Source organism: Zonotrichia leucophrys, chromosome 4, assembly GCF_028769735.1.
Source record: "Zonotrichia leucophrys gambelii isolate GWCS_2022_RI chromosome 4, RI_Zleu_2.0, whole genome shotgun sequence".
NCBI classification, from domain to species: Eukaryota; Metazoa; Chordata; class Aves; order Passeriformes; family Passerellidae; genus Zonotrichia; species Zonotrichia leucophrys.
In genome coordinates, this window is record NC_088173.1 from 39,033,640 (window position 1) to 39,048,922 (window position 15,283).

Genomic DNA, 15,283 nt, shown 5'->3' on the forward strand with positions numbered 1-15,283 from the left:
GTGGTTTAAATTTGTGTAAGTATATACATTGTTACCTATAGAACCAAGTTAATTTAATAGAAGAGCATAAATTTCAAGAAAATTGAATAAAAATAATGAGGAATCAAGCAAAACAAAGAAACCAAGGTTACAAGGTACGTATTTTGTTGTTATTTGCAGAAGATGAGACAAAATTGAGTTTTATCAGTTGGGAGTTTCAGGAAGATTTGGAAAGCCAAATGTAGCAACAGAGGCATTTGTTACTCAAGGGGTCATGGCAGCAGACCCCTTCTGAAGCAGAGGTGCCCCAGAGTGACTTGTTCACAGAAGGGATTTGAGGACAGCACTGTACAATACTGTGTATTTCTCTGTGTATCTCATACCTACAAATCCCATCTGTTCTGAGTTCCTCAGATCATAAATTACAGAGGGCCAAGCCATGCAGAAGCCATCAGCACGGGTGCTGCAAACAGCAGAAATGTCCCAGCATCAATAGGTCACAGACACTTGTGAGCAGGCTCAGAAACAGAAATGCCTCACAACTGCACACACACTGCTGGCTGAGAAGAAAAGGAATAAGAGAGGCCATCAACTAAATTATTAAAATATATGCCTTAGAGAACATAACCTACACAGAAAGTCTTACTCAACACTGATATTCTGGGCCATTTGGATAATGAAAGTACAGCAAGTGTTTTTGAGATAACATATGTGATATTAACAGCACAGAAAGAAGTGTTATAGGATATATTTCCTAAATTGCAGGACCACAATTTTAAAACAGAAGCATAAAACATATGCATAGATCAGAACTGAGATTTTATGTCTAACTTAAATGATGGAATTTCTTGAATTATAGGTAACCTATCAAGCCAGTTTATGCTTCCTCTTCTTATAGGACTTTTAAGTAATCTTGTAAGCAGTGAATATATGCAAGGTTTCCCAAGAAACACATTCATTTTGAAACAAAATACTTGACTGAAGTAGAATACAACTCAATAGCCACTCTTAGAGCTAACTAGCTGTAGCTCCAGTTACAAAAATCTTACTACTGTAGAATTAGCTCAAAGTAATTTTTACTTTAATTTTTATTTAAATTTTATTTTAATTTTTTTAATTTTCATTTTTATTTTAATTCAAATAAATTAAAATAACACTTGCCAAGAATATGTAATGTGCTTGTCATTTGCAGTTGTAACTTGAGGAACAAATACCTTTTCTTAAGGAGATAGAAGGATTTAAGAAAACAAAACAGCAAAACACTGAATTTTAACCCAAAAGTGAAATGGCATAAAAAGAGGGCTAAGCAGACTATTCTGAATAAAACTGCAACAGCTGAAACTTTCCTGTAAATGGAATCACCTTCATGCCAGCAAAAGCACAAGCAGATTCATTCTTGGAGATGATTGTTTAATGCTCATCTTTTAAACATCACTGGCAGATTTCATCACTTCTGCAAGCAAACAGGCTGAGCACTATAAACTCTGTAAGCAAGTGAGTGCTGCTACAGGCAGGGATATTTGCAAAACCAGTCCCAAGGCACAGGAACAGAGCTCAGACTCCACTCTTGGGCAGGTTTCTTTTGCCCATTGGTGCCACTGGAATGGATGTACATATGCAAAGTTTAGCAAAATAGAACACTGTGTGGGAGAAACAGACAAACAAATATCCATTTCCATTGACAGGAAAAAAACCTGGGTCTCTAAGAACCTTAGTTCTACTTAAGCTTTTCTGCCATGTTTCCCTTCACCATTTGTTCTTTCTGATTTATGTGAGCTATCAGCAAATAAGGACAGAGATCACATCACTGCATGCACATGTGCTTTGATGGATTCATTGAGATCCTTCAAGTTTACTGAATTATCTTCTTATAGAAAGATTATTATTATTAAGGTAACCTGCGTGCAATGGCAGAGACTGACACACCTGACAATCTAGGATATTTTTTAAAAGCCTTTACAATATAATTTTTTAAAAATTTAAAAATGTTCCCCTTTGCAAAGGTTGAAATAAAGCCATAACAGTAGCAATGATGACAACCATTCTGATCTTCAGTATCCAGATTACAGGCTGTAAACTCAATAATGTGAAAACCTCAGTGAATGTTTCACACCCCAGTATTATGGCTCAGAAATAACTTTTCAGACTCCATTATGTCCGCCATGAACTTGATCTTTCACCTCTAGTGAAAATCCTCTCACAACTATAATTCTAAAGTTAATGATGAGAGATTTCATTTGCTTTCCAAGCACAGATAAAACCTTTTTGAAATACACTTTCACTGCCATGACCTTGGTCTATGACTTAAGAGTTCACCACATGTAATAATTTACTTTTTCCCATAGGGCTCATTGAGATTTCCTTTTAAAAGGTTTTGGATATGCAGTTGGAGCTGGAGCACTCACACAGCATGCCTCAAGTATACATTGCCATATATATTACAGACATTTTGCAATCATATCATTAAACAAAATGAATTTAGATCATTTAAAAAAAAAATAGGTCTAACTAAGCAAAGTCATCCACACACTAGAAATTCAACATTTTGGGAATCCTGTTGCAATAATCCACAACATCTGCTAGAACAGGAAGTTGCAAAATTTCACTAAAGTAACACACATAAATTGGCATACTAATTCAGGAAATACACTGTTGCTCTCAATGTACCAGCTCAAACACAGTTCAGTTCAAGTCCAGTAATGCTCCCTTTAGCTCATGTGTCACATAATTACCAGAATTACTGCATTACTGGTTAGCATATGGCTGCTGACTTCCTTGCTGATAAGCAAAACTCTGTTTTCTTAGGCAGGTCTTACTAAACATGTCTTCACAGTTAAAAACAAATAGACAAAGTCACACCTACTGTATCCACCTCAATAAAAGGCAAGTTTTTGTTCTCCTGAATCTTGGGGAAAATTCCTCCTGGTGCCAACTCCCTGGGGATGCATCCAAGGGCCTGAGGCAGAGCAGGGCAGGATGAGAGGGCAGAGAGCACAGACCTGGGGCATCAGGCTGAGGAGCAAATGGCCTGTAAATGCAGCTTGTATAGGGGGTATACACCATGAGGCACTGGATGGGTGGGCAAAGATTATATCTAACAGGAAGACTTCTTTCCCCCATCACACAGATGAGTTATCAGGGGCTGCTGTGCTTCCAGGGCACTCCTTCAGCAGTCCCCTGCCCCTCAAAACTTCCATCTTCTCAAAGCAGCTTCCCAGGTGAGCACAAGAGTTTAAGCTTCTGTACCAACTTAAGTGCAGAAGTGCTGCTGTTTCCTCTCCCTCTGCTAATTTAAAAGTGGCAGCAAAGTACTGGATTTCAAATAGGAAAGGACATATTCACAAGGGAACATGAGCAAAAATCCTGGCTGTGTTATCTTATATATCAAGAGTTCTATTATCATTATAGCACAAGGATTCCATATCACCAGAGTTTCATACCCCCTCAGTGTTTCTCACAGGCAGCTCCTCTAAGCACTGACTGGTCCTGGTCCTTGCAGCAGCCATCTGACTCCAGATCCCACCAATCCACTCTTTTATAACACTGTTCTTATTGGCCACAGGTGTGGCCTGTTAACATCAGGCCTGCTCCTGATCTTTAGTAATTGGTTCAGCTGCAACTCATTAGGGGATAAGATTACATTCTATACCACCTTCATTTACCCACACTGTATCCCCCTGCATGGCTGAGCAGGAAAGCACCTGAGCATGGAGTCTGCATGTCTGCAAAAGGGTTCCAGGAAAACACATGGATTTGCTTCAACATGTCCAGAAATACTTTACCAGCAGTTTGTTCTTTTCAGACTTCATCATAGAGCCAATATTTTCCAGAAACTGGAGGACAAAAAATGTTTTGGAATCAGTAAAAATTTGCTGCTCTACTGATCTCCACACTTTTTGCCACGTGCTCTAACTAACAATTGAACAAAAAAGTCAGTTTAACAGAAAAGTACAAATGGAAAACACTTCTAAAATATCCAAACTTCTCCTATGAAAGAATTTTAAACAAATTTGGGCTTATTTAGTTGTGTATAAAGTAAGCTAGGAGTGTGTTCTGTCTTCACACAGATGAGGTTTTCCTCATAGAATGTAAAACACATTTTCTTAACACACATTGAATAAATTGACAAACAGTTTAGAAGACAAAAACATCCACAATGTTCTTTCATAATCACAATGATTTAAAAACAATAAATTTAATTTCCTTGAAAAGTAATGAATTTTTTTAAAAATAATAATTTCAACTGAAAATCCTGCTTCATGTTTTAGAGCTTTGATTTCCACAAATCAGGACTTAATACTGCACGCCCAAAAAGAGAGCCAAAGAAATTACATAAATGTTTAATTTGCTTTCTTTTCTATATATTCTTATTAGCCACTAAGCAAAAATATTGATGCCAGCTAAAACAGTGCCTGGATAGAAGAAAAAAATTTCCAAGTGAAATATGCTAAAGCTTTGATTTTAACACAAATAGGGTAAAACCAAAAAAGAGGAAACAATGAAACACTATCTATTTACAAGTCAGCGTTCGGAACTCTAACAGCAATGCTCCTTGACCAAATCCATCAAGGAAATTCCTAAATGGCATTTTTTGTTCTCAGTAGATTAGTTTAATTTTGATGTATCTGCAGTGAGCTGTAAGGCAATGGGTGAGGGACAGTGGAACCAGAACCCAGCACGTCCCTGGGTTCCAGGGCCAGCAAACAACTGCACCACTGTGCCAAAAGCAAGGTTTTCATTAGAAAACCACCCTCACACAATGAATGCAGGTGCTCAGTGGAATTTAGACTGCAAAAAGCACTCCACTGCAAACAAATCACTTGTAACTTTTTGAATCATCTTTCCAATTTTCACTGCCCTCCAAAACATATTTATCTTCAAAGGCTGAGTTAGGACGAGTGGGTAACACTCTCCTTGCTAGCAAAATGCCTGCTCTCTCTCAAACAGGCATAAAATTAATCAGAGCCTGAATTTTAGAGCACTAGACCCCACTCTCTGCAAATACTATAATATAACTATTTCTGAATTGCTCACATATAAAAATGCTTGCTTTGCATATACAATGCATTTCATACAGCACTCACTGCTAAATAAAGGAAGCTCCTGCACAGTATAACTTTGGGACTGAATTAACCTGCAGACCAAGACAAATACCAAACCACCTTTCTTTAAAAGGCCACTTTTGTCAAGCGTGAGAGCAAGACTCTCCCTCCTGTCCTGGCTTCTTTATGCCACAAACAGCTTTCAGGGTCAGTGGCTGTGCCACAGCAGACAAAAAAACTGGCTTCCCAGCCAAGCACTGCAGAACAGCAACAGCAAAGCCTCTAAAAACACTCTTACAAAGTCAGATCTAGGACAGTTGTGCAAACACAGCTGTAAAAACAAAAGGCTGTGATGATTCCAGGTAGCTTCCAGCCACAGCCCAGTTTAGTGCAATTTAAACAGGCTATTTTGCAGCATTCTAGATTATGGCAGAACTGCTACAAGGGAAGGCTGAACATGCACAAGACTGCAAGTTCTGCTTCATGCATCTTCACTGCACAGCTCTAAGAGTCTTGCACTTCCCTGCTGGCTTGCACACCCAGGACTTTTCCACTGGACACCTTATGAGCCATATGAAAGACTCTCAGTTACAGATAATGGCAACCAGAACCAAAATGAAATCTTATACCAAGTCTAACTCAACCACTGACACCTTGGGTTAGTAAATCAGCTGCTTTTCAAAGGTGCTGGAGAATCCTTGTACAAAGTAAAGAGCTTGGAGCTGAAGTGCATGACTGGGGATTTCACACATTTCATGTTAGCCTGGATTTGCTCCACTGAATTAAGAGCAGAGCTGTATTCCTTTGAAAATCCCCCTCCCTCTCAGCAGTTTGACTAGTGGGTTTGTACTACAGCTACTATTGATAAACAAGAGATCGGTGAGGGAAGGGAAAAACCCCAAAGACTCCCAATTGCTTTGGGTTATGGAAGACTTGAGAAGATATGAGGAACTCTGGAGAGAGCTAATGGAGCTGCATGACTAGGACACATTTCAGTGATGAAATTCATATTGTAAGTCATAATTTGGGCTCCTCCTATGCATTGATGGATATAAAATGCACTCACCACTCAGGGAAGGAAAAAACCCTAAGTATCAATAAATAGCTCAATAAAAACCATCTGCTCAAAGCACAGCAATGATAAAAGAAAAGTAAACTCTTAGGATACATAAAAAATTAGACTGTATTACTAGAATAGAGTTTAAGAGCACGACAGCTCCTATGTACATACAAAGCTTATGCTGACACAGTTAGTTCTTTATATTTGTACATGTCAAGTACAGACATCTTGCCTGAATTTTTCCTCCAACACTCTCATACTTCCAAGTGAATTCAGTGTAGTTTCTAATAGTAGAATTATCTAATTTTCATTTAGAATTGTATAATCTGTGTAGGCAGACAAAATTTACTACTCAGAAAATAAAAAAAATCATGATCTTTCTTTTCCTTTTACAGTATCACATTTAAAACAATAACATTAAATTACTTATCCTTTCATAAAGAAAATCTGGTCATGTGAATATTTTAAGCGTAATCTGGATATCAAATTTTAGACAACACTACTGACTTACATTTAGAGAGGAAAAACTATATTATAAAAGATAACTAAACATCATGACAGTTTATTTGAAGATCTTAAAAAATTCTGTTTCATAATGTTCATGTGTTACCTTCCAAGGGTAAACACTCATGGTACACTGGTGCATCAGTCAGTGCATGAATCACAAACCATTAGAGCTTGTACTTCTTTTTATTCATTTTTTGTTTTCTAAAAGGTTAATGTACATGTATATACAGTTCAAAGAACTTCAGATATTTTTAGAGAAATCAATATCTTTCCTGTGACTTTGCAGTAGTGTTAGAGTTCACTTTTTCTTTATTTCTACTAAAAAAAAACCCCAAAAACATAGAGACAAATAAAGGAATTTTCCAGTCCTCATTTCTCAGAAACTATTCATGTGCTATGTTTTTCAAAATCTTGTTTAAAACTGTTATACATAATTTGTTGGGTAAATGTTGCTGCTCTCCCTTGATTCTCTCTCAGAAAGGTTAGCTGTGGACCTTGCAAATTTGTACTCAGTTTTACATTTTACATCTGCTTCAAAAATCAAATCTAAAAATCAATAATAGAACTATTTCTTTATATCTTGTTTCATTAACACCTTTCTGGCTTTCTTCATTTTAGCTTATTTCATATTTCAAAATCTTGCCTTGCATGTGCAACACCTTGTTTTACATAAGGACATAGCAGAGCCACATTAAAGTTGAAAAAAAAATAAAATAAAGCAGCACGTTGATCAAGATGTTTTCTACAAGCCATAGCTCAACTGAACAATAACAAAAAAATCTTCAGTGGTTGTGTGGTGTATGAGATGGCAAAATAGCCAAAGTATTCTTCAACAAAATGAGCTGTCTGCCACGATTTATCTGTACAATTCCATCACAGCTCCTGCCTGTTATGTTACACTTATCAAAAGTATGTCATTAAGCTGCCATAAAAGTCATCACAAATTGCTTTTTCTCCCAAACTGATAATAGACTTATAGATCTAATTTTCAATCTCTTTTCTTCATTACTTTGATTCTTAAGGAGAGTATGACATTTGCTGTCTGAATACTTTGTAGTAATATCTGGCATCTCTACAGCACTTCTGTCTGAGTATCTCTGAGCTTTTAATAGGTTTGTCTTAACACTGCCTTGAAATGATGACATATTTATTTGTCTCTATTGCAGACTCTTAAAGAAATTGTTTTTATAATTTCACTGAAAAACTACACGACTTGTTGAAAAAAAATGACACAACAAAGCCTTCAGTGCTGTCAAGCTACACCATTAAAATCCTGACCCTTCACAGCACAAGAGCAAAGAACAAATGTGAGGCCTCCTGGTTTTCATTCCAATGTTTTTAGCTTCATGGACTGTCCTCTACACAAAACATGAGAGCTGATTGACAGAAACAACTAAGTAATTGAGAAATTAACAACAAATTACAAATTAGATTTTCATTCTTATGGTGATCCCCTCTCATTTTTCACCAGTTAACATATGAAACTTTTTTCTGTTCATATAGGCCTTCATATGTATCAAACTAACATTCAGCACTTGAAACTGGCCTTGCTAATGAGCTAAGTGCATTTGTGACAAAAGCTAGGAGCAGGCTAGTTTAGAAAGTTACTTGCAAGGTTAATGAAAGTAACACAGGAAAAGATCACAGGAGCAATGATGGAAAATCAGGGTGAAGGAGAAACAGAGAAGAAAGCAAGTTTCCCTTTTATTATCTCACAACCAAATTTTTCCAATTAATATGCAGCAAAATCCACCACCCAAGTAGCCTCTAATGATGTAGGTCACTTTTGAAGCACTTGACCAAATACTTAATTACCCTGTCCCAGGCCAATAAAATATAGATCTTATATCAGATTTTTTTCAGCACTGATCTTCAAACACTTCACAAATGTGCTATTATGCACCACAGCCAACCCCAGAGACACAGTAACTCACCCTGTTTTACCCAAAAGGTTGATGAGAGAGCTAAAAATAGAGACCATTTTTCCCCAGCCCCAGAGGAACTACTTCTCCCATGACACAGGGCCTGATATTTCTTTGAGAATACCCCAAGTCCAAACTGACAATTAGCAGTCACTTCTACTTAGACAAAGAAACCTAAACCCCTCTACACTGTCATAGCACAGGCAACCACCACAGCTCTGAAGTGCTGTGTTTGAAGACATCCAAAGAGGCCTTCAGAGCAGTCATTGAGGGTGTGCCTGTGCTCTACAGCAGCAGGACACTTCCCAGACTAATTACTTCAGTGCAGCTTCCTTTCTATATTCCTTCTGAGCAAGCTCATTCTTCTTCATATTCCATTATGCAGTGTGGATACATCCTCAGACAAATCTATTTCTCTAGGTAATGGATACACATTTGTTGAGGCAAAAACCAGTGTAAGAAGCATTATCATGAACAAATGCTCTCACAGTACAACCATTTGTACTTCCAATTGACTCCCAGGTTTAAATTCTTCATATCAGAATGAATTCAGACTGAAATGGGAAAAAAATGCAGTGTTCTGTTTATATCAGAACAAGAAATACATCAGTAACAGCTCAGCTGAAGTCTGGCAAGGAGAGGTGCGAGACTGTTTTCCTCCCCTAGCATGAGGGATGTGATTTGCTCATCCTCAGAAGAAAAATTAGTCTGAACAACAAAGAAACATCAAATTCCAAAAATATACTTGCATTGGAAACATGCCCAGGTTTGGCAATAACTTTGCCACACACTTTGTCTACACTGAGTGTGTTGAAAGGGAATTTTTCCTTTAGAGACTCTCTTGGAGCCTTACTGAGAACGCCTAGTTCCCAAGGCCCAATTCTTGATTCACCCTCTCTCCTGTCAGCAACTATCTGTAAAACTTACTACATGGTGTGCATTTTTACATTCCTCTAACACCAGTTTGGCACAGAAGAATCAGAATTCAAACCTTACCTTGTCAGTGATTTATACAACCACAAAACAGAAAGCAGCCATTTTTCAGCTTTTTCAGGTGCACACACCCTCACCACCCCTGAAGTACACTACCATAAGAAAGTGCTTTCTAATGGTCAAGAAACTAAAGTACCTCTCTCCCTCCTGTACACTGTATTATGTGGCTTTCAACTCACCAATCTTACTGTAGTTTTTTTCCAGAGGATCTTTAGCCTGTTCTAGGATAGTACAAGCAATGCTGAATGAGAACTCACTCAATTAATCCTCACTGTTCACTATGTGGTATCTTGCTGTAATTTACAGCATCTACATGTAGAATCATAACTGGAAAATCTCTCATTTCTCTGTTGATCACTATTGGGCACTTGAATAATTTCTTTATAGTAACTACTCCCCAACACCTCCATCAGACAATTTTATGGTTCTTTTTTCAAGGCAGCAAACTGGCAGACAGTGATGTGCATCAGGATTGCCCATAATTAGAGATGGTTGACTTGAAATACTTTGGGTCTCTCTTCAGAGGATAAAGCAATTAAACAGCACTTTGTCAGTACAAAGTACAACTTCAACCTCTTTCAGTGCTATCATGTGTTTTCAAAGCTGACATTAATCGGTCCCAAGAGCCTGAACTCAGAAAATGAGAAGTTCACAACTAATGGCCATATTTAAAACGTGTGGTTGAAGTGAACCACCCAACCTCACACAGGAGTTCTATGGCTGAATTAAGATTTGCCTTTAACCCTTCAGAATAGCATCCAACAGCCCCGGGTGTAAATCCCATCTGTCAATGTTAATTCCTTCCTTTCTTCACCTACCAGGTCTCCTCCACCTTTAGCAGCTAGGAGGAAGCAAGTCTAAAGGAACCAAGCTCATTAATTAGCACAGCTGGATTAATTTCCTAAATGCCATTTATCTGGCCTCCCTGAAAACAGCAAGTGCTTTGTGGATAAAGAGAGCCTGAAATTATACCAGAGAATGCCATTTTAAGGCAGAAATTTATCACTACCAAGCTGAGTTTACACCAACAACTTTTATTCCAGCATTTCTTATCTGTTGAGAGCTTTGCATTGCATCCCTGTCAGAGAACTCCACGTTCTCTGAATTTTCACTTCATGCAGTCTCAAATAACAATCTAAGATTTAAATCTATGTTTGTATTGCCATGTCCCTTGATACATGCAGCTACAAGCTTGAGAAACTCCTACTACAGGACCTGCTAATACTGAACACACCCAAAGAATCTCTGCAAGGGCACAACTGCACTGCAAATCTATTGGTCTATGCAATAACTACAACACAGCACAGGAACACTATAGAGTTTTGTACCTCCAGTGTAGCAATCACCAGAAATCTCCCAACATTAATTTCTAGCAGAAACTTTTGTATCACCTCAGAAAAGTGAGTTTCTTTCAGTTTCACCCATGCCAGCATGTAACATATCACTGTTTTCCTTGTTCGACACGAAGTCAACAGCCAACCCCTCATTCCAGAATGCTTTACAAACCACAGCAGCATCACATTTCTGTCTGTGCTTTGCCACTTGAGTTCATCATCAATAAATACTCATTTGAATGCCTGTTTGAAAAAGCCAAAATGCAAACTCACCTCATTCCCACCAACAGCTTTGGTTAAAATTACAGCAGAAGACACAGGAGGTGGCATGCAGCCCACTGTCTGCAAGCTGAAAACAACAAAAAGAATGTTACGTTCCATTTCTTACAGGAAGCAAACACTAAGCAACCTGCTACCTTAAAATACCAAAGAGCCAAGTAAAATCCTATCACCTGTGCAGTGCAATCAGTTTCCAATCAGTGACAGCCCTGTACTAGGAAAGGCTCCTGCTGGCAGCATTTCTGTGCCATCTCTCACCAGTCAGCACTGTGAAGAGTCATGTCACCATGCAAAAAGCACAAACACTTAACCTCTCTGTGACTCCACTTCCCCGTCTGTAGTCCTGCAGCTCTCATTCACAAAGGTCTCTATACATCTATCACACACTTTCAGATAAAAACACCTGGCTGCCATCAAAGCATAAACAGCTTTCTCTCACACTTTAGAAATCCAAGGTACCCTATTATTATTGTCATTTCGTAGCATTGTTTGTGCAGCAAAGTTATTGAAGTGCACAGTAAATGCTGTTACAAAGTAAGAAAAAAGTGGTGAGCTTTCCTTTGTTTTCAAAGACAGTTCACAAAATCACACCATGATAAATTACAATTAAATTTGGGGCTAAGTAAAATAGGGCTTCTGAAGAAAAACTGTGTTGACTTGTAAGGAACAGTAATGAATGGAATAAAATAGATTGCAAAATCCCCAAAAGTGTGGAATCTACATATGTTCTCAAGTATCAGAGCTTGAGATTCCAATTCAGAACAATCAATTACTAGTGGTGAACTATTTTGCATTTGTGACCACATCAGTAGAACCCCCAAGAAAGGCAGTGCCAAAAAGCTGCAGCAAACAGAAGTACTAAACCCAGGCACCAGGGTGCACATTGCAGTGCAATTGATATTCTACAAATATACAAAAAGCTTAAAGAGAAGAAACAGGTAAGTGACAATGACAGCATTCCCCTTGTCAGCCACAGACTCTGTGGGAGAGGCAGAGGCAGCCAATGTAAGCATTATATAAATCCAACCACAAGGTGCCAAGCAGCACTTTGGAAGCACAGAGCAAACTTACAGTGAAATAAGCTATGGCAGCAGAGAGTTGTCAGCACGTGACAGAATAAGCTCACATTGAAAAGAAATGAAATAGAGGAAAAAGAAATGGTGCAGGAAAGTCTGGAAACATAGAGGAAAATACACAGCAGGCAAACAAAGACATGGCAATCCTGATGTCCATCTCCTACACTGTGATACTGTCATCTCTCCTGTGTGGCAGCCAGCTCCTCAAACTTCTCATCTGCTCTAATGAGGAGTAGATTAAATTCAGAGTTATCCAGAGAGGTACAAAATGTGTGCAAGAGCATTCATCTCAGCTGGCAGGGATTTTCCATACTATAAGGGAAAGATTTAATCATACAACCTCTGTTAACCCTCTCAAATTGAAAACAACATATTTGGGATTAAAAAATAAAAATCCCTATCAAGCAATATTAATCTAAAAAAAACTGGTACAAACTAAAAGGATACATTTTTAATTGAGTGTATGGAAATATGTGCCTGTAAACTTTTTTTTCAGTTTGTATCAACTACACAATTCTACCAATATATAAACAGATCCCACTAATGGCCAACAGACTACTAGAGATAACAACCAACCAACTCATACATTCCACTGGATCAGGCCATGCTGTGAGTACTAACATCAGGGGCCAGACATTTGCTCTTCTGCTGATACCACTACAGACAACTGAGTAGCAGAGTCTGAAGTCACGTGTTTTAGATGTGAAAGTTCCAAAGCCATACCTTATACCCAATCTTTGCATCTCATGCCTCACCACCTGTGCTGTAAATGTGACATGCTAAAAGTGGAAAGAGGTGAATCTGCATACCTTAATAACCTGCTTCATGCTTCTTTTCAAACAGATGTTGTCAGTGCAAAACCTCATCAACTTAACAGAAAAAAACTTATAAGATGCTTAGGAGGATGTCAACTTCTCCTCTATTTTATAAATTTCTAAATAATTGCAAAACAACAAACCTCCTAATATCATCCCAGACAGAGAGAGGGGAAAGAAAAAAATCCCACTCAGCTGTAGAAACACAGGTGAAAAGTTGATACCACCCAAATCTACTTCTCAAATAACACTTAGAACAAAAACAGGCCATTAGAGAGAATGGGAGCATCTACCATGCATTGTGAAGCAAGATGGAAAAGGTTCTGTGGGCTGTGCCCTTCAGGCATAACCCTGTGTAGGGCGCAGTGGAGAGCTGCAGTGCCCAGGGAGCCACCCTGCAAGGGTGCTGCCTGCCCTTGGGAGCACTTGCCTGTTTTCCCAGCCCTTTGGAGGGCTACCAAGCAGCCTCCACCACATGCTGTGCTAAATGGTGATAAGGAAGCAACTTTGCCCAAACCTGCTCCCTTCCCTGTTTTCCTTAGTGTTCCTAAGGGAATAAAAACTACAGCTGTGGGGCATGAGGATGAACTTTTGTTTACACAGAGCTGCCACAGCACAGTCCCTCACACACACACAGGGACCCGCTTTGAAATGTGTTGTTCTAACTTAGGACAGAGCTCAGTATCTTCTGCACCTGCATCACCCTGTACAGCTCTGAGCATGGCCTGAACAGCAGTACTTCTCAAGAAAGCACTCTCAAAAAAAACCCCAAACAAACCACCTTAACTAACTCCTCAATCTGATAATTCTTTCAGTGAAGCCTCAATACAAAGAGTTACTGCACTAAAAGATAAAAAAGCCAAATCAGAAGCAGCACTCAAGGAACAAGTGCTTGAAAGGCAGCTTGAGGCACACAGAAGTGCAGCAGCTCACTAGCAGGACACAGACACACTCTCACGACAAATGAGCCTGGTGTAGGCTCCACATTTAGAGAGATAAATGCACAAGTATTTATTTTTTTACAAAAATACATACATCCCAAGTTTTACAAACAGTTTTACAAGTGTGCATGCATATACATATAATTATACTCATGCATGCAACAGATCAAGTCACTTAAATCCTAAGAATCAAAGGGGCATAAGACTCATGGGAAGGAAGGAATGAGACATGTTTCATGGAACCAAAAGCCCCACAAAAATCTTTCACCTTGCACTTCAAAATTCCTTCCTAATCTTTTCTGGCTACTGTGGAAAATCACATCTTTCTCCTAGCTGAGAAAAAACTTCACAATTATTTTATTGTAAAAAATACCCTTTACTGCAAATAGCTAAATACAAATGAACATCATATATCAATCTTGTTATTGCCTTGCTTTACTGGCACTGTTAAGCAAAAAAGTGTTAACTTTTAATTGATGTTGTCTCAGTGTCACCTTTTCAGTGTTATTTGGACCAATTCACACTTGATGGAGAATCAGGAGAAGCCTCTTACAAACAAACTGAAATGCTCCTTTAGGTTTAGGCCTTGTTGAAACATAAACATGAGCAGCTTTTTCATTAAACTTTTAAGACAAGGAACTCCCCAAGCAATGTTTCACCAAGCAGTAAGAAACAATGGGGATTCTTTCAACAGTTTTCTGAAATAATTGATTTTTAACATTCCAACATTCCAGTATACCTGCATGGCACTAAGTATTGACTCCCATTTCAAAAAAATAAACCTTTTAACTTTTTTTTTTTTACATAGCATCTATCCCTAGTACACCATCCATGCAGCTTTGCACATTGGCAAGATTTAAAACACAGTTTTCATGGTAACTTAATTTCTGCTCATCACAAACTTCTTGTCCTATAAAAACTTTACCCCTTTTTTCCCCATAATTTAGCTGGAAGCTGATACTGAACCCATGCAAGAAATGCTCAACACAAACTACTTAAAACCAGAAGACCAGTATGTGGCATACACAATATTTATTCACTGATTTATGCTTTTCCTTCAGCATTCCTTTTCTGTCCTCCCCACCTTCCCTGAGACCCAACCCATCACTTCAGCTGTGTTTTGTCAAAAAGAAAGCTAACCTGTTGCAACCTCCCTACACATAAGACTGTCCAGACCTTCTGAAAATGAGAGCAGGTTCCTGAAGGGATAACCTTGTGCATGCACTTTGTTTTCAACAGCAAAGTGCTGAAGCACAAAAAACAACCAGCAAAATCTGTTCACAGTACCACAAAACACCAGTTGCAGGATAAGCAGCCCTTTAAGATGACAGCTAC

At 38.5% G+C, this 15,283-nt stretch overlaps 1 protein-coding gene across 3 annotated transcripts in view; it reads right to left on the bottom strand.

Annotated features, from left to right (window-relative positions):
* Positions 1 to 15,283, bottom strand: part of SLC10A7 (solute carrier family 10 member 7) — a 139,374-nt gene that overhangs the window by 116,429 nt on the left and 7,662 nt on the right. For all 3 annotated transcript variants that reach the window (XM_064711230.1, XM_064711231.1, XM_064711232.1), the window contains exon 4: positions 11,111 to 11,186. In XM_064711230.1, coding sequence (XP_064567300.1) covers positions 11,111 to 11,186 — 76 coding nt within the window. The remainder of the gene's footprint in view (positions 1 to 11,110; positions 11,187 to 15,283) is intronic.